At 33.7% G+C, this 27,398-nt stretch overlaps 1 protein-coding gene across 1 annotated transcript in view; it reads right to left on the bottom strand.

The window, feature by feature from the left end:
- Cntnap2 (contactin associated protein 2) overlaps positions 1–27,398 on the bottom strand; it is a 1,917,858-nt gene that overhangs the window by 1,308,169 nt on the left and 582,291 nt on the right. The window contains exon 3 of the mRNA XM_063250667.1: positions 1,674–1,867. Coding sequence (XP_063106737.1) covers positions 1,674–1,867 — 194 coding nt within the window. The remainder of the gene's footprint in view (positions 1–1,673; positions 1,868–27,398) is intronic.

Raw genomic sequence — 27,398 nt, 5'->3', positions numbered from 1 at the left:
GCAGAATAGTTAAACAGTCTCTTACTTCTGAGGTGAAGACTAAAAACAGACACTGTAAAGTACACTTTGGGGTCTAATTTGCAGCCTCTCAAATAGTTTTATAAACTACTAATACGATTTGGGGTTAGAAGCTACAGGAATTTGAAAATAATGACTATTTCACTAGAAGAGTGTGTCACCAAATCTTTGTGTGCTGCAGGTCGCTCTGTAATATTTTTGGGTAACCTGGTCTGTCTCTTTGTCTCTTTTTGTCTCTGTCTCTATCTCTGTCTCTGTCTCTGTCTCTGTCTCTGTCTCTGTCTCTGTCTCTCCCAAACTTTAAGGAAAGTCATCTCTAGTGTATTCCACAACACTTTCCACTATGAGCTGCCTTTATCCCACCACCAGCACAGACTGAAACAAATATAAACTATGTCCTCAATGAAGGGTGTACATTAAAATCAGTCAGAGAGCTTTAAAAATCACAATCCTCCCCTTATTAAAGAGCAATAAAATTCAAATCTGAGCCGGGATGCAAGCATCCCTGTATTTTATAACTCTGTAGGTGAGTCTATTGTCTATCCAGGGTTAAGAATCACTTTTCTATAAACTAGGTTAAGAGCTTTGAATTATCTCTATTATGAAATGAAGACTTTCCATATAAAGATGCTTCCCCTGCTATTTGCTTCCTATGCATTACACATTCACTGTACAAATAATCTTAATACACTATTTTGTCATGAAAGGAGTTATTTCTAAGTACTGCTTAGAGAGAAACACTTGATTATCCAGGCATTATATTCTTATTTCACATGATAGCTTCTATCATTAGATACTGCTGTGGAAATGAATGCCCAAGCTAGAATTTCTAAACTTTGGAAATAGGAAAATTACTTAAGGGCTTTTAAAATATAAACTCACAAAAGTGACCTAGCTGAAAATATGTAATACTCTGCCTAATACTCTGTGCAGAATCTAAAAATCAATCATTTCCCCTCCTGTTTTTTCCATTCCTCCCCTCCCTTTTTTCCTCCTCCTTCTACTCTTCTTCCTTCTTCTATTTTTTAAAATAGTTAAACTAGAACAGATGCCTTAAGATTTAACATTAAGTAATGTATTCAAATGAACTTAATAGTGGATTGAATATTTAACTCTCCAATTTAATTGTGACATTTTGACACTATGTGGATAAAATTTTGATTTCTTCTCTGATGGTAAAATAATAACAGGTAAATATACATCTATAAAATGTTTTTAAAATGTCATTATAATATGACAATATTATTTTCTATCAACAGTTCACTGTCCCTATTTTCCTTATAATTTAACATTTTATTATATTAAAAAATATCATTCTTCAACAAAACCATCAGTATCATCAACCATATTATCTATTGACATGATTCTTATTTAACTTATTCTTGTTTAACTCAGTGTGACTAGAATGTGTATACTTTAAAATTTCTTTTTGGTAGTAAACACATAACCAAAGTTGAGACCAATTTCCCTACTGAGTAGAAATTGCAGCCTAAGAAAAAATTCCTCAAAAAAATAAACAGGAATGATTTTTCAATGGTTTCCATATTATTGACAGCTACATATAACTCAGATGATAAGGGACGGTAATATTTTGACAGATGAGTCTCTATTTGGAGTTCAATTCCGTATCATTTTGCTTCTGATTTGTGACTTACCCAGATATTCCCATCCTGGTGGTAGGGTTTCCAATTCCTCCCCGTATCACTGTACAGCATGCGGTACTGTGTCACCCAGTCTGAGCTACTGTATCTCCCTTGGGTTCCAATGGCGCTGATCTGCTTCCGATTACCAAAGTCTACCTGAAGCCACTGATAATGGTCACTGTCTGATGGGGACCAACCCCCAGCACCTGAAGAGGGCACAGGCAAGAGGGAAGAAAGGAATGTGTAAGTTAAACGCTAAGTTTAAAATGGATTATTTTGCATATTTTAATTAATCTCATCAGTGCAGTATTTCACAGCTGTATCATGAAGTGTCCTTTACAGAAGCCACTGGGACTTCAACTAATATTTTTCCATCCAGGTAACACTGATTCTTTAACCTCTTTATGGTATAATTATGTGCTCATTTTCTCCTGAGCAAATGTCTCCATAATTCCTCAATTAGATCTTATTAGTATAAGTCAAAGTCTAATTGGCTGAGGGTTGATCAATTTACCATGAACTCTTTAGCTAAAATCACTAGAAAAATATGTAAGTATCTAAATCTTTTTGCTTCCTGTGAGGTTTTGTCTTTTAAGAAATTATAAAGGAAAGAAAAGTCAAGTATACACAATTCTCAAATGTACTTCACCTTAAAAATTTCAAAGTTCAAACATTTTAGTACAATAGCTCTTAAAATTAAGTGTAATCTTACATCAAACTCTTAGATTCATGAGAGGTAAGATATGTAGGAAATCAGGCAGAATGTATCAGTGCAGAGATACAGGTCATTTCATCGAATCAAGATAGTCCTAGAAATATAATTTAAATTACTAAACAAACATAAACATCTTTTGGCAAAATTTTGTATTTGACTGGCAAATAGTAAGAACATACAAATACTAGACAAATGGTATTACGATAGAGCAAAAAGACTTATTTTTAGTAATATTTAACTATAACTGAATATAAAGAAGTAAAAATACTTACCTTTTAGTATATTTAACAGTTGCTATAGACTAAGAAGTGGCAAAATATGACATAAAGTTCAGTGCCCAGGGCTATTAAAATTTTGAGGTATGTTTAGTGCCAATGAGGAGAAATGATAGAAAAAGTATTTAACTGCATAAATGTTTATACTGGATAGAAAAAGTATCCAGTATAAAGTTTATTAATATATATGTTCCATATTTTAAAATAAGGAATTTAAAGACTGGCAACATAATTTATTCTTTTAAGACTCTCAAATATCATTCTGTCAGTCATCTTCGATACCTTATTTATTTAATGTCTATGTGTGTTATGTTTAGATCTAAAGTGATCCCCAAACTCTCCTACCTGTAGAAGATGAGTATTATGCTCATCCAATGGTTTTCATTGACAATTCAGAAGTCACTGTGATTTTAGGAGGCGGGACCTGGTTGGAGGAAGGCCACTGGGGATGTAACCTGGAAGAGTGTATTCCTGTACCTGGGTCCCCCCTGTCTCTCTGTTGCATGGCTGTCATGGGTTTGGCACCTTCTTCTCTAATAAACTCTTCTGTCATCCCATTACAGTTACAAATTGTGAATGGACATGTGAGCAAAAGTAAACCTCTCATCCTTTTGGTTGTGGCCCAGTGATGATAAAGTCACTGAGACGATTATGGCTTGGTTTTACTTCCAGTTATAATGGAATAATTGCCAAAGTAAATACAAAATGAACTCACTCACACATGAAATGCATGTTTTCAGGTGTTGAACAATGGAAGAGCAGGAATCTGAATCAGGAGAAAATAAATGATATGAGAAGACCCTGAGCAGGCTTAGGACATTACATGCTGCGTAGTTTGGTCCAACCTGTCCCATAAATGCTCATGTGTTGGATGTCTGTCCTCAGCCTTGACACTAATGGGAGGTTACAGTCAGCATGCAGAGTTAAGGCTCATCATGATGTCTCCCGTTCATCATTAGAGGGGATGGTGCACCCCAGCCACTTTGTGTTCTTCTCTGCCTCTCTGGTGGCCATGAAGTGAGTAGCTTTATGCTATTACATTATCCTGCTATGATGCACTGCCCCATGTCTAAAACAAAAAAGGCCAATAAATCAGGCACTGAAATAGTAAAAGTATGAGCTGAAAGTGGCCTTTTACTTCATAAATTGATTTTTTAAAGATATTTTCTATAATCATACTCTGCAGAACAACATAGGCCCTGAGGGGAAGAAAAACATTATTGTGTCAGAACATAAGCAATAGAGATCATCTAAGCCATGAGCCATAGAGGCCTCAGCAAGCGAAAAGGACTCAACAAATGAATATACAGTAACTCATGGATGAAACATTCTTAACAACCCATCATGTAAATTGAGTATTAAAACCAAGGATGCTAGACTTAAGACAGAATATACATAATATGCAAGGGTTGGATAGATATATAAAGTATATATAGTATTTATATATAGTCACATATTTTATACATTTATACATAAGAAATAGTGGTTAAAATTTATAAACTCAAATATCTGAAAATTTGTTTGAGTTTTAGCCCAGATAAATACAAAGAAAAATGCACCAACTCACTACATAATCCATTTTTGGAAAACAGTGTTAAAGAGAAAGTCTGTATTATAATCAGCAATAACTTCTCAGTAGAATCAGCACAAGCAACAACCACGTATACTGATGCAGAAAAAAGAATGAAAAATAAAGACTTCAGAAGAGAATTCTATATCTAGCAAAAACACCCTGTAAAAGTGAAAGTAACATAGAAGTTTGTAAGACAAAAGCTGAGGGAATTTGTCACCCTTGTGTGTGTATAATAAGAAAGTTTTCACCTTCAGGGAAAAGTCACCACATTAAAACTCATGTGAAGAAGTTAAATAGTGAAAATGGTTCACCTGTCAGTAAATGTACAATACTAGTCCATGCTTTTATATTGTAAAATGTTTAAAGCAATCATAGCAATGGTTAATTAGAAGGCTTATCCTAGATAAAATGCTTGAGTATAGTAGACCGAAGACCACAGTGTGGGATAAAGAATGCTTTAAGAGAGTTCCTCCTATCATCCCTAAAATGATACTCTCAGAAACCAGCAAACTCGTGAAAAGTCAACCAAACTCCGATATCTGTAAAACATAGACATTAGAGGAAAACATGGAATCGTTTGCTGTAAAAGATGGAATAGTAAATGTTTTCTGTCTTTTAAGTCATGCTGCCTGTGTAGGAACTACTGAAATTTGTTGTTACCTGAAGCAGTTGCAGATAGTACATAATGCAAGTATGGTCAAGTTTCAACAAAAACGTATCAACCCCTACATCAAATTAACATCTCAATAAATGAAAACAGAAAAATCTTTGGGTTTCATTGTACCTTAATATACCTAGAAGTATTTAGAAAAGATTTAAGAATATAGTGAGTGTGCATATATACTGCACACCGATCATCTGTAGAATTTGTGTGAACTATATAATAACTACTTCTTTGCTCTCTGGTCTCATGTCTTCAATCTACAGTTTTACTGCACAGATATTTTTAAAACACAAATGTTAGCCTTTTTCTTCCCTGCTAAAAACCTTTTGGTTACTCTCTACTGCTTGAGGAAATAAGTGATCCTGAACTTCACACATGAGTGGCAGACCTAGATGCACCTTCTGCCCATCTACCTGCTTCTCCCCCTAGCCTGCACAGCTCTACCTAAGGATCAGTGCGTACACTACATGTTACTTTCTGCGGTGCTATTGTGAGCCCATCCAGCCTGCAGGATGAGAGGAAGTCTAACTTCCTTTGCCACATGGTGTTTCACAGATAGAGTTCTTAGTCCCAATTCCTTTCATGAGTTTTCTGAGTTAAAAACTGACTTTACTGAGGTTATGTCCCTCCCTAAGGTTGTGGAAATCCCATGTATGGACTTTCTAGACCATCAAAGGCCAGAAATCTATCCTGAGTTGGGAAAGACTGAAGAATCTTTCACCTCAGAGCTGTCTGCAGGATCGGCAGAGGCCTTCAGAGAGCTTCCTATGACTATTTTCCTTCCCTTCCCTTCCCTTCCCTTCCCTTCCCTTCCCTTCCCTTCCCTTCCCTTCCCTTCCCTTCCCTTCCCTTCCCTTCCCTTCCCTTTCCTTTCCTTCCCCTTCCCTTCCCTTCCTTTCCTATTTTTTCAACCCAAAATCATTCCCTAATATATGTCCCACCAATTACTTTCCATCTCAAAAATTGTGTCCTGGGAAACATGTCTGCAAAAAAGCTCCCTGGGACCAGGTTTCCTGCCCCTTTGTAACAGATGCTCCTTGACCCTGCCTTGTGATTTGTGTTATTTTCAGGAAGAGTTTCTGTCTTATGGTAGTGTCTAATTGCCTCTATAGCCATGTGTCATCCGTGTACCTCTTTCTAGAATTAATAGAATGTTAAAGGAACAGTAGGTTAATTTTTGAAATACCTATGTGCCAAAATAAATAATAATATAGATTTTCTTGCTTGTTAGATTTACAGGTCTAAACCTTGAAGAAATGTATATTTGTCTGCATATAAACTTCACACGTTCCTTAAAGCAATATGATGATTCAATCAATGAATTCCATGATGAATAAATACAATGAAGAAATAAATAGAAATATACACAACTGGTTCTTTGGTGAGATTTAGAATATTTTTCCTAAGTTTATTCCGGATAAAGAATAAAATAAATTTTCTTGTGTTACAAATTTATTTGAAGTATTTAAATTTTTCACACATACAGCTTCTCCTTCCCATTGGTTTCATTTCTTGAAACAGCAGAATTTGGTGTCAAGTTTAAAGAAAGCAAAAATCTAAAAGTAGGGGAAATATAAGTAAAATCTTTTGTTTTTCGGAAATGTAGTAGAGAGAGTAGTGGTGGACTTCAGCAGGACAGTAAATGTCAGGCTTTCCTGGGAACATGGCAAAAAAGGTCAGTGAGGAGTTTCCTGTTTCTCTTTGATCTACCAAGGATGTAATTCGGGGAAGATGATTACTTTGTTCATTTGGCTTGTGAGTTGTATAACATCTATTGACCCAAGGATTAGGAAAGATATCTCTTATATAAAACAAAGAGTACTAGAAATAGTGCGTTAGAGGGTACAAATGTCCCCCAACATACAGTAGGGTGCATAAATGAACAAGTGTTCCCAATTCATGCTGGTAACTTTTGAAAGCAAGTAAATGTTGACAGGAGGTAGAAGAAGATACAGATATTTACACGGAACAGTCAGAAAATCTGTTTCTTAGGAGACTTGGAAAGTATTTTCATCTAGAAATAATAGGATCAAATTTATCTCATGGATAGTGAGTAAACCGTTGGAGGGACCTGAAAGATGTGTACTTACTACCAAACATTTATATCCTAAACGTGGAAATTCTGCTCCCTCTGCATTTTCTCTGCATCCTCTCTCTCCCTTTCCCTCCTCTCCCCCTTTCCCCCTCCATAGTCCTTTCCCTGTGCATGTGTGTGTTCCTGTTGCAAAGATACATAGAGTTCGTACCTAGATGTTGAGCTGCTTGAGTAATACGTTACAGTAAATAGTCTGGAGAGAAGAGTGAGCCTAGTTCTTTGAATAGATGTAATGAGTGTTCTGAACTCCTGTGACAGGGCCATTTGTGCCACTATTTGTGAATAAGAACTTCTGCCAGGAAAGAGGAGTGGTATGGGTGGCTGGAGTGAGAACATGGATCCTCTTTCCCAATGCTAAATGGCTCCTGAGTAAACATGACACTCATATGAATGGTTGTAATGTCACGAGAGACTCTGAACTGAGATTCTGATTTAGAAGAAAATGGTGAAAAAAATTTCAATTAAAGGTAGAATTACCTGTATTAACTAGCTGAGCAATATGTATCAGGTGAAAAGAATGAATTGAAAAGGAGACTCCAGGCAAGACAGCATTATAAGCTCAGGTTTAGAGGTCTCCTTCTGCTCCAAATACAAATACAGATATGATAGATAAAAAGAAAATTGAAAAGACATAGCCAGGATCAAAACAAAATAAGCATCTCCGTGGACAAAATATGGAGCTAAAATGCAAAGCAGTCAGTAGAGCTGCCTTTGAGGACTGCTGGAGTGGGCGTCTGGGGACACACAGAGACCGCAGGGCACTAGTTATCATGGAAAAGTGCAGGGACATTTGCCGTGTGAGACAGGGACAGGGCTCTAAGCTCAGGGCTGCAAACTGAGACTGGTTCACGTCTAACTTGGTTCTGAGAACAGACTGCAAAACAATGGTTACTATTTGAGGAGACTCTGTGTCCATTCGTACCCAGGAGCAACCCACTGGCAAGGTCCTAGACCTTAATAACACTGATGATTCTGTACCACATCTGATGAGCTAAGGCATGGGTCAGGCACTGCAGTGCAAGATATGGTTTTCGATTGTGATTTCTAGCACGAAGGGCAGAAAAAAATAAAGAGAAAAGAAAGAAGAGGAGAGGAGAAGAGAGGGGAGGGGAGGGGAGGGGAGAGGAGAGGGGAGGAGGGGAGGGAAGAGGCACAAGGAAGGGGAGGACAGGGTATATGTGTCTAAAGGAAGACAGCAAGAGAAAGAGTACAAAATTTCCAATCACATGAAAGAAATCTAATGCCGCAGAATCAAGAATACAACATAAATTAATGTATAATACCATTTGCACCCACAAGAAATTAGTACATTTTAACTTCACAAGAATATAAAATAGCAAATACTATGAAATTAAATATCATAATTACAAACATAACGGGAAAAATAAAAACATTTACAGACACTAAAAGAGACAAAAGTGATCTTCGAAATAAAAAAGATCGCATTGATAAAAAAATTGATCAGAGTAAAATCCATTCATTTTATACAAAAGTGGGTAGAATATAATCATACAAAATTAACAATGAAATGCTTTTCAAAATTGTAGTGAAAAAGAGAAAGAAAGAATATGTAATGTTAACATGTTGTGGAAAGCTGTATCAGTGTGTGGAAATGAAAACTGATCTGGAAGAATAGACTGATGAAGTGTGACATTTAAAAAAATATAAAGTGTAAGCATATAATTGAGAGTTATCTCACCGTTAAAACATAATAGGTATCTTACAAAGTGTTAAAGCAGCTTGCTAATGAGCTCAGATTTACAGCAGGACAGAACAGCTGCAAGGGTAGAAGAGGAGTTGGGTAAATAGACCTCATCCAAGTGCACAAACTTTTTGATCAGAGTAGTTGAAGAGGGAGACCTAACCACTAATGAACATCTGTCAGGCATTGGAGGAAACACCAGGTCACAGTCATTGCTAAAATAGAGATAAATTAGTGGCTACAAGAGGGCATTGAAGCTTGTTTATGAAGCAAAAGAAGAAGAAAAAGAAAAAAAGTCACTGTCTCCCATTTTTACCTCCACTAATAATGGTATCAGATTTCAAATGGCTTTGGGAATAGCAGGATTGTTAACAGCATGCAAGACATTACCTCCTGAGACAAGTTAAGATCTAAAACTAAGGAGTAATAAAATCCAAAATGTGTAAATTTTGTTGTAAAAAAGAGAGGGGAAAAAAAAGAGCTCTAACGGATATAACAGCAAGTGTGTTTAGGGGTGTTAAATAGCTGACTATATCAATGTTTTTGGATCATTGAACACAGCTGTTTGCATTCTCCCTGTTTGAAGGTCCACTTTGTATTCTTTGATACTGTGATTTGAGCAACTATTTTCAAGATGATAATATGTAATCTATTAACAGGTGATTTCTTACTGGTATGTTTTTTTTTTTTTTTTTCCTCTTTTTTTTTTTTTTTTGTAGTTCTGTATTACGTGTACCCTTACACCGTTTTGTTTTGTGTTGTGTTTTTCTTTTTCCTCTTAAATAAAATAAAAAAAAGGTCTACTGAGATAAACATGATTGCATTAACTTCTTTTGAAGCATTCAAATCCTAATTATATCCCAAAGGATATTTGTAAACATAGTCTAAACTTCTTTGACTGTTTACAAAAGCTGTTGGCAGAAAAGCAAAGACAGGGAAAAACAGCAACAACAAAAACCAGACAGAAAATCTTTTCTTTCCAATCTCACACTTGCATTGTGAGTATTTAAAATAACAGAGAAATGCAGATTCAGTGACCATGGAGGTGGTGTTGGTGAGTTAAAAAGTTTTCCTTCCTCAATGAACTTCTTATTTAATAAAACTGAATAAATTTCAAGATGTATCACCAATTTAATTATAACAAGGCATCTGAAAAACCTCTGGTAAGCACAATGATACGTTGTGGCTGAGAGATAATAATAGTAGGACACTGTAAAAATAGCTAATAATCATGCCTCAAATATGGTGATTAATGACCATGTCAACTTGAAGAATGTCCCCTGATGACATTCCACTAGCTTTCATCCTGTATACTGTCATTTCTAATATATGTTATTATTTAAGGAATGGAAGACATGCGTATGAAATTTGCCAATTACACAAAACTAATACAGAGATCTAATAGGCTAACTGAATTATGATGCAAAATGTTTTTGACTGACTGGAAATCTGAACACATTTCAGCACAATTCGTTCTAATGTTAAGATAGCCGTGATTAGCTTTAAACTTAAAAGAATATAATGATTAGAAATGATTATCTTAATTTAATTTATCGATAATATACTGTTAAGTTATGGGACTGAACTATAATACTTTCTTTTCAGTGTTAAGTTCAATATATTTTATTAAGTCTTCACAGTTAGGTATTGCAGATAGATACAAAGTATGTAACCACACCACCCAGATATGTAAAGAAATCATAGCTAGTAACTCTTGCAGGCTCTTCTTGCTTTCCCCCAAAATGGCCATCACTTTTCCTCTCAAAGCACCGACCCAGAGTTTTATGTATTTGGTGGCATTTTGCAGTACACTACCCACCTTTTTTTCTGCCTGCTGTTACACTATATGGTATAATCCCCTTTATTGCTGTAATGATAGTCATGTATCTATTTCTAATTTAGAACTATTAAGAATGTGGCTACTACCATCATTCTTGTTAATTTTCTGAGCATCTTAATGTGCACACATTTGTGTATGTGTGTGTGTATGTGTGTGTGTGTGTGTATGCTCAAGACATCCAATGATCTGTTTCTTTCTGTATAAGTCAGTCAGTGTACCAGTTTCTCAATAGTTGAACCAATTTTATGCCCTATGAGTAGTGGCATGAGAACGTATGCTATTCTACTCTCATAACCAAATATAATATTGTCACCTTTCTTTAATTTTAGTACTGCAGCTCCTGTGAGTTTGCTTTACATTTTCCTATTTTCTGTGTCGATCCTGAAAGCTAGTACAAAGCTACTGTTAGTGAAGGCATAAATGTTAATACTACAAGAATAGAGAAATAAACCAAATAAATAAGTATGGATTACCAAAAGAAAAGTACATACACCAATGGGCACACCAACACTAGATTCATGACAGAAGCAATCATATATTATTTCCAATAAAACACTCGGATCAATTGGATATCCATATAAGAAAAAAAGAAACTGTGCCTCAGTTCTCCACAAAATTAAAAAAATACATTTAAAATCTATAGATCGAATTGTAAAAAATGAGACTTTAAGCATTTAGAAAATAACAGAAAGTAGAATACCATTTTTGTGTTTGGGAAAGAATTCTTAACTGAGACTCAAAATCACCCACAATAAGGGCAAATTAGATTTTACTAAAATTAGAAATGATATTATGAAAATTACTGATTATCAAATGAATTAAGCCTCACCGTAGACTTAGGAACATATTGCTAAATATATAACCAACAAAATTCTTAGATCCAAGTTATTTTTAAAAAAATGATTAGAATCAACCAGACAAGTCAATAAAAATGGGCAAAAGACTTGTAGGTAGTCCCCAAAAGACAATTATAATCTATCAAATATATGACAACAGTGATTAAATTCATGTGATCAGCCTTTTAAGATAATTTAAAAGATAAGAATGTTAAAAGAGAGTAAGCAAAATAATGCAGGAGTTTAATTTCACTATATTGTTTGGAAGAGACTAAAGGTTCTTAAGCTTTGTAAGTGAAAACTAAGGAATGACTTATTCCCATCTGCTACAAATTCAAGGAAACAGTGATACCAGGTTTTGCAATAATGAAAGAGTAACACCACACTTTCCGAAGGTATAGATATTTATATATAGGTGAAATTCAGTTTAATAAATTCAATCTTTTGTTTAAGTAAACTGAAAATTTCTTGATTCACTAGCTTCTGTTGTATTTGCTATATATCTACTATAAATCATTTGTGTTTTGTGTGTGTTGTGTCTGCTGCTTACAAATAAACCCAGACAAGTGCTCTACCACTGAGCTGTAACCCCAGCCCTCCTTTCCCCATTTGTTTTTGGATCAAAGAATGAAAGTGTTTCAACCAATTTGAAGCAAACCTTTTAATGGAAGGAAAATCGTTTCACTATTAAATATATTGGTTTCTTCAAGGCTTTAAAACACTATACTAAGATGATTTTCCAGGATTTGTCTTTATGAAACTGAAAATACTCAGATAACATACATGATTGAAATTTCCTGCAATTAGGTAAAATAGAAATATATTGATCAATTTAAGCCCTTCGTTTACATATTTAATTAGATGCAAATCACTGAGTCTGTGAGAAATAGACTTACTGCTAAGTGTAGTATTGCTTCAGATAATTTAAAAAATATTACAGAGAATTTCTCACATCAATTGTAAGATATTTAAATTGAGGACACCAATTTATTTTTAAAATGTCAAATCCTACTTTAGGCTTATATTAAAGGAAATGAGTAAAAACTGGAACCAGGCAGAAAACCTTTAATGCCACTTGAAACTACACAATTTAGTTTATAAATTGACACTTAAGTTTGATCAACTTGTGTCCTACATGGAAGAACCAGCAATCTACACAAGATGCCAGGTGGAGTCAGAGTGAAAGCTAACATACACTATTTTTTATTATTATACTACTTTATACACATTATGCTTAGCACTTACACAGAATTTGTACATTGTATATATTATAAAATAATAGTTGTATTATTTTACAATATATACAATGTACAAATTCTGTGTAAGTGCTAAGCACTTATTATAATGCAAAATAATAATAAGTAAGTTTTAAAACCTTGAAAATGCATAATTTAAAATTTTAGAATTTAAAAGGCAGTATAAAGAACGTATGGTCTTATTTTTAAAAAATGCTCTGACTATAATATCACAAGAGACTGTCCTTCTTTGATATTACTTTCGATGGTGGTATTAAAAAAAGAAGTTAACATAATCAGAAGTCAATGTGATAAATTTTATAAACATTAAAATAAATATCACCAACAAGAGATTGCAGTATCACTAAATTAGTGAGCTCTCTATTAATGGATATACTCAAGTGACAGCTAGTTAATCAGAATTATTGCAGAAGGACAAATATACATTAGATAGGAGAGTGGCCTAAGGGTCTTTAATTTCATTTACAAAGAAAATTGAAAAGAAATGCAAATAATTATGCTAAAATCACTAGCAATGCTATTCAGTGCATTTTACCTTTAATACCTTAAAGAGGTTTTGGTTGAATTTTTTAATATGGAGGAATGTTATTTATCAAGTAACATTTGAGTATATATAACTTTTATTGTCAATGAGCTTGGTTATTTCCAATTTTTTTTTTTTTGCTGTGAATAATTCTAGTTGATTCACTCAGCAAGTGTTTATAGAGAACTTCTACAGCCATTGAGGGGTTTCTTTCAAAGAATTCCTCATAAACAATTTTAAATATAGTTTAAAATTAATGTGCAATAATATTAAAGCTCTACTTGAGGATTCAACATATTCTTTTGGAAAATGTAAAAGTTCTTTATTTAGTAAAGATTTTATCACATGAGAACTTGAATATTAAATATACTTTTAAAGGTTACCTAAATAATACCTTAAGTGTGGAAAAAACAAAGTTACAAAGAAATAGTGAACCAAGTCTAAGTTATTGAAGTGATACTTTCTCTTAAAACCAGCAGAGGTTACAGGTCGCTGTGTGATTTTCAGATAAAGTACATAAGAAAGTAAGCAAAGCTTCCTATAACTTTCTCTGCCCCAGTATTCTTTTCTTTATTGCACTTTCAAATGCAGTGTGGGATGAGGAGGATTTCAGTCATTGGGGAAGGCATCAACATTTCTAAGAAATTAAATGCGTGGGCAGGAAATCAATTTGTTATGTGCAAATCTAAAGCTTCAAAGCATTTATTTCATCTCTGGAGTGTGTTGTTATTAAAAGGTGCATAATTTTGGAAATGACATATTTAACTGATATACTTTTGCATTTGCTTTAGCTAACTAAGTACATTCACTGGCATACTACAAAAATGGCATCATCCGTAGGATGTTACCCTTCTTCATTAAAAAAAGGACACACAAAAAATAATAAAAAATAATTGCTTTTTAGGTAGCTCTTCTGCAAGACTATTGTGTGTCAGAGATGTGCAAAGATAACTTTTTGGGTTTAAAAAAAAAAAAAAAAAAGTCTTCAGTGTGCGACCATACAGTAGTTGTTCCTGAGGTAACAAATAAATCTATCTTCTAGACAGAATACTGAAAGAAGGAATCACTATGCAAATTAATTAAGGAACAACGTGAAATACTGTATAAACAATCCTAAGATTCATCAACTTTTTGAAGCCTAAAATAGTTATTCTTCATTTTACAACTATTGCCTAGTACAACAACATATGCATAACAAGTCCTCAACAAATATCCTGTAAAGAAATGAATACCAATAATAAAGTTAAAGAAGAATTACTTAACTGAAAAATAAATGATATTCTGGAGATGAAATCTCTGAAACAAGAAGGAAATTTCTTAGATCCAATTGTATGGTATGCAAGAAAGGCATAGGTCATGAGAGACCAATTGAATTTTAATAAAAATAATTACTTAATCACTATAATAATGATTTTCAGTGTATTTTTAGCAAAAAAATATATTTTGGATATTTGCTGAATTTTACTGTAGTTATTATATTAATGTATATTTGGAAAATACTAAATATGCCTATCTTTATTTTTTTTAAAAAATCTCATTAGTTTTATGAATGTGTTAAATCTTCACGAAATTAAGTGTTTAGCCATTATTTTTGAAAAGTACTTGGACTGCATCACAATTCTAATAGTTGGAGTAGACAGAAAAAAAAAAAAAGCACATTTCTTTTTGTTTGTTTTTGATATGAGTTTCCACTATGTAGTTCGGGCTGGCCTTGAACTCACTTTTGCCCCAGTTTGGCCTCAAACTCACAGCCATTCTCCTGCCTCCCTCATCCAAATGTTGAGATTACAAGTACATGGCACCATGCCCAGCTAAAGGAGTGCATTCTTAAAATCCACTTTTGACAAATTTTGCTTGGCCTGCAGAAATTGCTTATGCTTTAGAATCTTCTGTCCTGCAGTAATGAACATTAATACTGCTCTGGTTCTGGGGAAATATCCACCTAGGTCGGTCTAGTAGGGTGTGCACAGGGTATTCTGAGCAGCAGCAGATAACAAGGACTTGCTCAATGATGCAGGAGGGAGGGAGAATCTTGGTATGGTCCTGAGCCTAAGCGCCCAGGAAACTCATCTGCACGGGTACACAATTTAAGTTTAAGAAGTCAGACTGAGCTCATTGGAAAAATTCCTTTAAATGTGGGTGGTTTTAGTTAAATTACTGGCATTAGATGAATTTCAAAGTAAATCCACGTGGTTATTGTTGAAATCTGGTCTCCATGTAACATCTTGTATAAAGTGTTACGTGTTATTTTTGTCCTCACTTAAGAAACTAAATGGTCAGAGGACTATTTACAAAATGGAAATGTTATGGTTGGTAACTAAATATAGCTTATCATTTATCACTAAAATATTTAGAGATACAAATAATGTCTTCATGGCATCTGCCTTGGGGCTTCTTTTACAGAGGCCTTATTATTTCCTGGGATAGAGATTCTGCTCCAAAAGAAATCGTAAGGAGAAATGAAAAAGAGTATCTTCTATGGACACTACTAAAATGTGCTCTTCTGTGTACACTAACAAAACAATAACACGAGAATGACACATGCAAATAATAAATGTAGCTGTAAGTATATACAACAGTGTACTAAATTGATGTATACAAATTTTATACATACGAATTCTACTTATAAAAATAAATTCTATGATATAAAATTGCTAGTGATCTATACAATAATATAAAATGTATATATAATAGAAAATAAGGAGAACATTTTCCCATGAAATATTATGACAGTTGATACATGTTTCTACTGACTTGATGTGAGTGGAAAATTGCTCTGTAGCTCTACTTTTTGTATTTGTACACTTAAATTCAGTCTGTAAGACAGTAATTTCAAATGTTTCAAAACATACATTTTAAAATGAAGACTATCTCGGCCTTGGCTCCATTTTTCTTTTCAGGAAGCAGATCCAAAGAGAATTATTTTCAACATCAATATAATTAAGTGTAATAACTCCTTTAGGATTTAATTCAAAAGTCTTATGAGTCCTGTGACTGTCCTGTAGACTGTGCGTGTACATTACTTATTCCAATCTCAATGTCCGGCATCATGGCCTTTTTCTAAGTTCATTCTGTATGGCATACAACAGACCCTTTAAAAATTCAGTGTAACTACAGAATCCGAATTAGTAAAAGGGAATGTGTTTTGACATTCCTATTCTGGCAAGATAAAATTATTTCACCAGAAACATTGCAGGTGCACTTTGATATAAACAGAAAATATTTATAGTAGTCTCAGCTTCTAGATACTGAACAATTAAATGAACAACTATAAACACACACACTAGTAAATTTGTATGTTTCCATGTATACTTCAAATTATCTATAGCTGAATCACCATATGTAATATCAGGTAGATTCCATATAAACAGCTTTTTCTTTGAGTGTTTGCCAAAGAAATATCAAGAATAATTCAGGGATCAAGATGACTTCTAGGCATTTGTCTGGAGGAATACAGGGAGCTTTGGTGCCAGTTCCACCTGAGGAAAAGTCTAAGAGAGAAACAGATTCAAGGATGAAAATTAAGAGTAATGTTCAGCCCTCACATGAAATATTTATTAGATATTCAAGGCAAGATTCCAAATTGACTGCACATGTCAGGAAAAAGTAGAAATTAAAATATAAATGTGAAACTTTCAATTTAGATGAAATTTTTTTTTCTATTTTGAGGACTGAACTCAAGGCCTTCAGGGACTATATCCACTCTCCTTTTATATTTATTTATTTATTTATTTTATTTCAGTTCTCAAACTTCAAGACACTGACCCACTGTGTACTCCTCTAGGTTCCCAGATTACAGGAATGTATCATACTTCTAGACTCTCAGTTGTATTTGAATATGAGATGAAGTAAGATATTCTGGGAAGAGATGTGAGGATTTTCAGGATGTAAAGGTGCAATGCCAGGTTTAATGAGTATTTAGAGGAACAAGTAAAAGACTTTCTGAGAAGACAGGAAGAAAAATTGGAGAGTGTGAGGTTCCATAACTAAGTACAAAAGCTTTCCTGTGAAGAGCTCCTTATGTAATGGAAATGTGGCAATGTAGCCATGTATTCTAACAATCAAACTGGCTTTCTGGCTTTTATCTACCAACTCCTCTTTGCCTATGTTGGAATCTCTTTTTCTGTTCAAATAACTCTTATTGTTTGCTGTCCTTTCCTTGAAGAAAGGAGATGCTCACACAAATGTGTTCATCATTTCACTACTGGACTGTCCATAGTCAAAGGAAATGAGAAACAGCTACATTTTCATAAGTAAAAGACAGAGAGTAAACAAAATAACTGCGTAGAATGCTTTGTGGCCAACATACATAACAATAATGATTATTTCAAGGTATTTAAGGAAACAGCAGAGTATGAAACTGAATTTGCAGTTTTCAAGTTTGCGAAATTATGAATAATATAGTTCAAAATTGGCACAGGCTACATTTTTAGCTGTGGCTAATTCCATTTATTTCTTTACAAAATTTTCCTACATGAATGATGCCAAGGGTTTATCACTGTAGATTTTTGAACTAGTGATGTTAAATAATGTACACATCAATTATAAAACTACTACTCAAATTTTCATTTTGTAGTCTATTTATGCATTGATTTTTTAAATGAATCTCTTAATACATTTTCTGAGCTGTTCAAACAACAGGATGCTAATATTTAGTCATATCTCCATGGATAAAATAATTAATAAAACATATTCAAAGCCAAATTATAATAATGAACTTAATTTTATCTTCATTAACATTCATATATTATACATTTTAACAGCAAAATTATGGTGTTTGAGGCGGGAGAGAATTCAGTTTAAATTTTAATGAATATGATTCCAAAGTCCATGTTCTATTTCTCTAAGAAAAATTTATATTTTATAAGGAGTTATTAAAAAAAAGAACTATGAGAATTGTTTTAGTCAAGAACTATGATAATCTTTTAAGTTGTCTTTAAACATAAGGAATATAAGAAATGAAGGAATATAAGAAATTATGCTAAATAGGAGTATGCAAAATTCTCTGGCCTTCTGTGTAAGAGGATTTTATGAATGACTTGATAGGCAAATCAAATCCTTTTAAAATTAATGATGTGTTACTAGTTTAATACAGAAATAAGGTCTAAAAGCATCATATACCATTAGTAACATTGTCTACTGGTATGATTTGAATTGGGGGTAAGATGAATTATTCTCATCTCTTAATAGAAACTTGCCAATTGATGAAACTATGAAGATAGTCTGGCTTAAGAACAAATAAAGATCTTTAAAATAAGTAAAAAAGAAAAACAATGAGAGAAAATGAGAGAAAGGATATTTTAACAAAATGTATAAAAGCCAAAGTTGAAAATGTAACTATTATTTAATTGTCCCTAAATTTGTATTTTAACTTTTCACAAATTTTATCACAGTGATTTAAGAAAATAAATTACTTTTAACCAAAATAGTATATTGTTTTATCCTTTCTTTCTTTTTTTTAAAAAGCGAATAAAGCAAAGCAGAACAAAGCAGATCAGAACAAAACAATGCAAGCAACACTGGAGTTCAAAACAAGCCAATGGGAAACCAACAGTGGCTATCATAATGTCTGTTTTTTCCTTCAAAATGGTTGTCCATATCTTCACACACAATGAATTCAAACAAAAACAATAGCATAAAACCGATCAAAGCAAAAGAATGAAAGTAGTAGAGGCCTTCTAAAACAGACAATAGGAAAATCAACAATGGCTACCATAATGTCAGTTTTCTTCAACATAGCTGTCTAAACCTTCAGGAATATTGAAATCAAATAATAGAAAAGAAACTAAAATTTATCAAACCAATGAATACAAGCATTATTGAATTTCAAAACAAGATGATAGGAAATCAGTAATGGCTACTGTAATGTCTTGTTTTCTTCCAAGTAGCTGTTCATACTATCACACATAATAAAATCAATTCTTATAAAATTTTTAGGATTTCTAGGCATGTAGAAACCTACACATGTACATCCACCTTTTCTATACTAGAGGTAAAAACAAACAAAACAAAATACAAGAAATTAAAGAGACAAATAACAATTACAAAGAGTCCAAAACAATAACAATATAGGCTTTCAAAACAAGGTAGTAGAAACATAACTGAGGTTGTTACTTTGCATAGTAATCTTCAAATTATCAAATATAAGCATGCAAAATTGATCTAATCCTGTGGATGTTAATTGTTTTGTTCCAAGAACTAATAGAATTAATGGAACAATCATTTCATCTCTAAAGTGTATATCTACAAATATATGTCTTTTTTCTTTTCCCTGCCTTCTTTTCTCCTTTTCCCTGAGTTATTTTTTCCCCTTTGAGCAATTTCTTATCCCTTCACAATATTTATTGATTTTGTATCTTATGTACTGTTTCAGTTTCTTATACTACAGAGACAAAATAATATTCACACATGTGAGTTTGATTTATTTCACTTATGAATATGGTCTCAAGTCATATCCATTTACCTTCATTTTATTTTATTTTATTTTATCTTATTTTATTTTGTTTTATTTTTGTTACCAGGATTGAACTCACAACCTTGTGCTTGCCAGGTAGGGGCTAATCCAACTGAGCTATATCCCAGCCCCCAATGTGACCTTTGCTTATAGCTGAGTAGTACTCCATTGTACATAAATATCACATCTTTTTTATCCATTCCTCAGCCGATAGACATTTAGGTTATTTTAGATTTAGCTCTTACAAATTGTGCTGCTATAAACATGGGTGTACATGCATATCACTGTGATATGATGTTTTCAATTGTTCTGGGAATATGCCCAGAAGTGGAATAGCTGGGTCAAATAAGACTTTCAATTCTAGCTTTTTGAGGAATATCCAGACTGATGTCTACAGTGGTTGCAGCTCTCTGCATTCCTACCCACACTGCAGAAGAGTTCTTCACAGCCTCTCCAACATTTGCTGTTGGTAGTTTTCTTTACCTGGCAATTCTTTCTGGAGTGAGATGGAATCTCAGTGTTGTTTTAAATTGCATTTCGCTAATGACCAATGCTCTTAAACACTTTTTAAATTTTTTATTTGTCACTTGTATTTCTGCAGCTGAGAACTGTGTATTCATCTCAAATGGTCATTTTTGGATTGGGTCTTTGAATTTTGGGGACCTGATTTTTTATAATTATTTGTATGTTCTGGATAAAAGTCTTTTGCCTGAGAGACAGTTAACTTAAGAATTTTTTTCCCAATTCATGGATTTTGTTTTCACTTTGTTGGGGATTTCTTTTGGCATGCAAAAACATTTCAATAAGACAAAATCCCAATTGTTGTTTCTAGGAAGTTTTTCCCAGGCAGTTTGATTTTTATTTATGAATTTTTTGCCTACCCCTATGTCTTCAAGAATTCTACCTCCAGCAGATTTAGTGTTTCTGTTTTAATATTTAGATCTTTGACTCATTTTGACTTTAGTAGTGCATGGTTCCAGTTTTAGTTTTCAGTGTATGAAAAGCCAGTTTTTCTAGCACCACTTATTAAAGAAACTATCTTTCTTCCAGTGAACATACTTGGTCTCTTTGTCAAAAATAAGGAAGCTGAGTGTGTTTCTATTTGTAATCGTATCTTCTTATCTATTCCATTGATCTTAGGTCTGCTTTTATTCCAATACCATGCTGATTTTATCACAGTAGCTTTGTACTAGAACTTCAGTCAGGGATTGTGATGCCTCCTGCCTTGCCATTGTTACCAGAATTGCCTTTACTATTGTAGGTCTCTTCTGCTTCCAGACGAATTTTAGTACTGATTTCTCTAGATCTGTGAATTATGTTTATGATATTTTGTTTGAAATTGCATTAAATATGCATGCCAGTTTTAGGGCAATGGCCATTTTCACTATGTTTCTTCTTCCTATCCATGAAGAAGGAATGTCTTTCCATTTTCTGAAATCCTCTTTGATTTCTTTTTTCAGAATATTGTGATTTTCACTAAATATAACTTTAACATTCTTTTTTTACATTGATTCGTAAATAATCAATTTTTTTGGATGCTATTGTGAAGGATGTGGTTTCCCTTATTTCTCTTTCAATAAGTTTATTGTTTGTGTATAGGAATGCTATTGATTTTTGAGTGTTGCCTTTGTATCCAGCTACATTACTGAATTTGAGTATTACATCTAGAAGTCCTGCAATGGAGGTTTGAAGATCTTGTATTTAGACTATCATGTAATCTGCAAATAATGATAATGTAACTTCTTCCTTTCATATATTTATTCCTTTTGTTTCTTTCTCTTGTCAAGTTGCTCTGACTAATATTTCCATCACTATATTGAATAGGAGTGGTCATGATGGACATCCTTGTCTTGTTCCTGATTTTACAGCAAAATCTTTCTTTTTTTGGCCATTTAATATGATGCTGGATGTTGGTTTGTCACAGATGGCTTTTATCAGAATGAGGTAAAGACCATCTATGCCAATTTTCCATAGGGTTCTTATCAAGGCTGAGTGTTAGAATTTATCAAAACCTTTTTCTGCATCTATTAAATGATTATATGATTCTTGTCCTTAGCTCTATTCAAATGGTACATTATGTCTATTTATTTGCAAATGTTGAATCATCCCTGAATTCCTGGTATGAGTCCTACTTATTTGTGGTTTATAATCTTCTTGATGGCTTTCCACATACTGTCTATCAGTATTTTATTGAGGATTTTTACATATATGCTCATTAGGGACATTGGCCTGTACATTTATTTTTTTTTTCCTTTGATTGGGTCTTTCTCTGCTTTGGGTATTACTAGTAATACTTGCTTCCAAGAATGAGTTTGGGAAATTTTCTTCCCTTTCAGTTTCACTGAAGAGTTTGTGGAGTGTTGGCATTAAGTCTTCCTTGAATTGCATGTAGAATTCAGCAGTGAATCCATCAGAACCTGGGCTTTTCTTTGCTTGTAAGATTCTACTTACATTTTCAATTTCATTAATTGAAATTGTATTATTCAGCAGTTTTACATCTTGATTCACATGTCCCTAAGGATTTGTCCATTTCTTCTGTGCTGCATAGCTATGAGACTAAAGTTTTTGAAGAAGTTATTGATGATCTTCTGTATTCCCATAGGGTCTGTAGCTTCCACTTTTCATTCTTTATTGGGAGAATTTGAGTTTTATCTCAATTTTTAAAAATAAGGTTGGTTAGATACTTACTAGTTTTATTTATTTTTCAAAGAACCAGCTCTTTGTTTCATTTATTATTCATATTGTGTTTTTTAGTCTTTATTGTATTAATTTCTGCTTTGATCTTTATAATTTCCTCCCTTCTTTTGGCTTTGGGCTTGGCTTGCTCTTCTTTTTCTAAATATATGAGGTGTAACATCAGGTTGTTTATTTGTGCTTTTTTTTTATTTTCCTGATGTGGGACTTCACCACAATAAATTTCCCTCTGTGGCTTGCTTTCACTGCATTCCATCGGTTCTATCACTTCAGAGATTTCAGGTGTAGAGCTTATGTTTTCTTCTATGTTCATGTGTCCTAGGCTTATTTAGCATGGGCTAGAGGTTTGAGGTTGCATTTTGCTCTTTTGTTTTGTCATTTGCTGTATTCTCTAGATCCCTAGTGACACTCAAAGGGTCATCAAGTAGGGGGAGTACACTGGTGGTCATTCAGCACACCCCATGTGTCACTTTGAAGCTCCCTTGTTGCTTGAGGTTGCTGGGTGGGACTCTACCAGGTTCTGAGTGGCATACCAAAGCTGAACAGCTAGACGGAGTACCCTGTGCAGGCCTTCCCCTCATGCCAGATTGTTCACTAAATCTCCCCAATCACTTGGGGTTGCTGGGGGGGGGGCTTCCAGGTTCTAAGTGAGGTGTTGAGGTTGTATAGCTAGGTGTATCCCACTTTACAGGCCTCCATTTATGCCACTAAGCACAGGCAGTTCTCTTACAACTCATGTTCACTGGACAAGGTTCAACCAGAACCCTAGCACTGTCCCAAAGATTCCCAACTGGATGGAGCTTTACCAGGTTTCAAACAAGGTGCCTTGGCTGCATGCCTAGGTGGAGTTTGTTGTGCTGGCCTGAAGCTTTTGCTACTCAGTGTAGGAGGTTCTTGGTTTTTTTCTTATAAATTTCTTGTTGCATCATTACTTCCAATTGCAGTTTATGGTCTTTCATTTTAGTATTGGACAGCTTGTACAATATTGTTTGTATATGTTCTATTTTACCTTGGTATCAGGAACCTTGTCTCAGTTAGTCCTCTTTCAACTCTAATAATGCTTTTTGTTCTTATTTTTTCTTCCTCTTGTTTGCATTGCAATTTTGCCATTTCCAAAGTTTTCTTTTTCCCTAGATCCAAATTAAATGATAAATGTAAAAACAATAGCTAGAAACTGGAGAACTCCTTTCAGGTACTCTACTTATTTCAGGTGAACTCAACTAATCCTCACTGCAGATACAGAAAATGGGTGTTATGAAATACTTCTTGGTACAGTTGAAGAAAAACACATAGAGTTTGGCTGACTTTCTCCAGGTCACACTGGGACACTGAGTCAAATAGAGTTGTAAGCACTGTGCTACAAGGACTCCTGATTAACAGCTGCTAAACTCATACTGTGTGTGCTCTTTTCTATTTTTTAAAAACAAACAAAAGAAAACTGACATGCTATTACTAGTTCTGACCCTATGCTCACCTTCAGTTTATACATTGTGTGATACGTACTTTTTCAGGCTCTAAAGTCTAGACTTAAACTTGTGTCAACTGAAGGACCTTTATACCATGGGTCACGTAGCTTCTTCTGATGGACATGTTTAAGGTCAAAACATTAACCTTCTAAACACACGCCATTTTTTATCATTTCTCCATTTCTGCTAAAAGTGTCCCATTCTCTAAATTACCCAAGCATGGTCTTGATTCTTCTTTTTCAGGTTTCCATACAAATTTCCACACAAATATTTTTACTTTCTGCATATTTAGTTTTTCCTCTGAATGTTTTCCCATTCCTTTTTTGGTTCATCTTTCATGAACTGTTATTAATAATTCCTAACTGAACCATTCTTCAAATCTGCTCCCTCCTCTACAACACCATTAAATTAACTTCCTATATTACATATCCAATTTATGAAGATCATTATTTTAAAGACCTTTAATTATCAATTGCATACTGAGTTAATTCCAAAATCCTAGGATTCAAGGTTTCACGTTATGTCACCTAATGTAATTTAATTACCTCTCATGGTTGACATTCATGTGCTCAAAGCAAAGCCATAGAAGTGATCTTTGCAAACCCTGCTTTGTACCGTCTCCTCCCCCTGACTGTTCCTCTCATCTCTTATAGGACATTTGCCTGTCTCTCAAAGCCCAGCTCTGTGGGAGTCCTCAGACATGTTCATACCTTGCCATATTTGGTTTTATTTCTACCATGAGTTAGACTTTCCATTTGTCCCCTCACTCTGAGAAGAGAATAAGACATATCAATGTCTAGACATCCGGGGTGGTCAACTAGCCTTATGGTATGGCCAACAAATTCTCTGATGGATGGTGAGTAAGTTGAACCCTCGGTCAAGTGTACCTTCTTGCTGATTCCTTTCTACCACTGTGTCTTGCTCTTGAAATGAAAGCCTTTCATTTCCAACCTTTAATCTGAAGACTCAGGGCTATTTCTCTTCTGCCTCCCTTCACTCTTTTGCCCTATGAAAGTTACACAATTTTCATAAATAAGCATTTATCACTTTCACGTGTGCATTTAAGCACTGTGACTTGCCTAAGTCTTTGCATCTCTTTTGTGGCGCATCTACAATCAGTGCCAGGAACACAGAAATACTTTATATCCTTTACTGCAATTTGACTGCAGAAACATTACATAGGAATCAAGGGCTTCTTCTAAATATGTAAGATAAAGTAAAATATGTAGCTATGTTTATGAACTATTTACTGAATATTCAAATTGTGAATATAATAAGCCATGCTTCTTCCCAAATTCTGTCAAATTTAGATATATGTGTAAATACATGCATACTATATATTTTTAACTCTGACTTTACCAATGTTAGAGACAAAAATTTTTGTTATGTTTATTTAATCAAATAAGATTACTTTGTCAGTTTATAAAATATGACCATAAAACTTTTTAGACTTCCAACGCTTTATAAACAAAATTTCTGATTAAACAACTAACCAAAAATACATGTATCACTGGGCAGGAGGTTCAATTTTATTTAAATAAGATACTGCATGGATAGGGCAATATTTACATTTATATACAAGCATATTAAAATTTCTTTATGAACAAATCCATATGTCATCTCACTTACATTTGGTACTGAATTCCTGAAGTTGTTGACACTCAACACCAAAAAAAAAAAAAATCACTAAAGACTCCACTAAAAGCATTCATAACTAATACATCAGCTTATTATAACTGAGGGATGTAAAATCAGTTAAAACGAAGAAAATATCATTAGAAAAAGCATTAACAGAATAACTTAGCAGTAAAGTTCACTGAGGAGATGGAAGAACTATAAAGTGAAAACTTCAAGACACTGATGAAAAAAATTAGAGACCCAAATAAAATGGACATTCCTAAGCAGTCTTGAGAAAGACGAACAAAGCTGGAGGCACCACTCTTCCCACTTTCAAACTATATTGCAATGCAATACTAACACAAACAATATGAAATGGTCACAAAATAAACATACAGACCAGCTGAGCCAATAAAATACAACAGAAAGATCCCCACATCAGTATGGTAAATAATCTTTGAAAAGGGCATCATTAACACACATTGGAGACTGGAGGATCTCTACTATAAATGTTAGTCAAAGAAGTAATCTACGTGCAAAATAATGAAGTTTAGATCTTTTCTTTGCAGATTTTGAATATTTAACTCCAAATGTACCAAAACCTTAAGTGTAAAACTAAATGACAGTAAAAGATAATATGGGGAAAACTTTTTGGCATTGGTTGGTCTCAGCACTGATATATTAGATAGGATAGCAAAAATTGAGATAATAAAAACAAAAAAAAATCCTACTGCATATCAAACTAAAAGGTTTCTTCACTGCTAAAGAAACACCAGAATGAAAATGAGAATTTATGAAATGGCAGAAAGTATTTTTCCTGATAAGAGATTATTATCTAAAATATGCACAGAACTCAGTTATACACACACACACACACACACACACACACACACACACACACACAGTATCTCAATTAAGAAATAAGCAATTAAAGTTAATAAACATTGTCCAATAAAAGAATAAAAATGGTCAATAGGTACATGAAAAATGTACTCAACATCACAAATCTTGGGGGACACACAAATAAAAACTCATACCACACCTGCTATGATGACTGACATCAGAAAGAAAAAGGGGTAACAAGTGCAAATTATAAGGTAAGAAGAAAATCAACCTAATAAATGGGTATCCTAAGAACATTGTATCACTTACAATAGCCAAGGTATGGGAACAAGTTAAGGTCCATCAACACATGAATGAATAAAGAATATGTGCAAATATGTGAGAGTGTGTGCGAGTGTGTGTGTGTGTGTGTGTGTGTGTACACACCATCGCACGTTAGCCACAAACTTGATGAACTCCTATCATTTGTAGCTTCCTGGATGAATCTGTGGAAATTCTGATAAATGAAACAAACTAGACATTGAACATAAATGCTTTATGATTGTACGTATGTGGAATCCAAAAAGGTCAAATTTACAGAAAGAGACAGTAGAGTGGTTATTCCCAAGGGATAGGGAATCATAAATAGGGGAATGTTGATCATATGGTGTAAACTTTGTCTCAGAGGATAAACAAGCTCCAGGAAGATAGTGGAACAAGAATGCAAAGGGATGTTTTTATTTGATTGAGATAATCATTACACAACCGTAACATTATTTACCTTGAAAATACACACACACACACACACACACACACACACACACACACACACACACACATATATATATATATATATATATATATGATTTGCTTCATAAATAATTTTTCAAAAAAAAGTATTATTTTTCTTTTAAAAATTGAGTCTGTGGGGAACAAAATAAATTAAATGGAAGAAAAAATCTGCCCCTCCAGACTTTGCAAGCACAATTTAAGTTTAGATTGATAAATATGTCTCCATTGAAATGCATTGTAGATACATTCTATAACTTAATTTATATTCTTTACAGTGTTCTCAATCAGTGCACAAGATCTTGTTATATTGCATGAAATAGAAATTATAAATATCCACTGAAGAATTATTTGAAACATATAGAATACTATTGTCTTTGGGGTTTAATTTTGTATATTGTAAAGAGATGAAAATA

The sequence above is a fragment of the Cavia porcellus genome, unplaced genomic scaffold, assembly GCF_034190915.1.
Source record: "Cavia porcellus strain 051 isolate PalLab524CR breed Dunkin Hartley unplaced genomic scaffold, mCavPor4.1 scaffold_6, whole genome shotgun sequence".
Classification (NCBI taxonomy): Eukaryota; Metazoa; Chordata; class Mammalia; order Rodentia; family Caviidae; genus Cavia; species Cavia porcellus.
The sequence above is the reverse complement of the archived record's forward strand: the minus strand, read 5'-3'. Positions and strand labels throughout refer to the sequence as shown.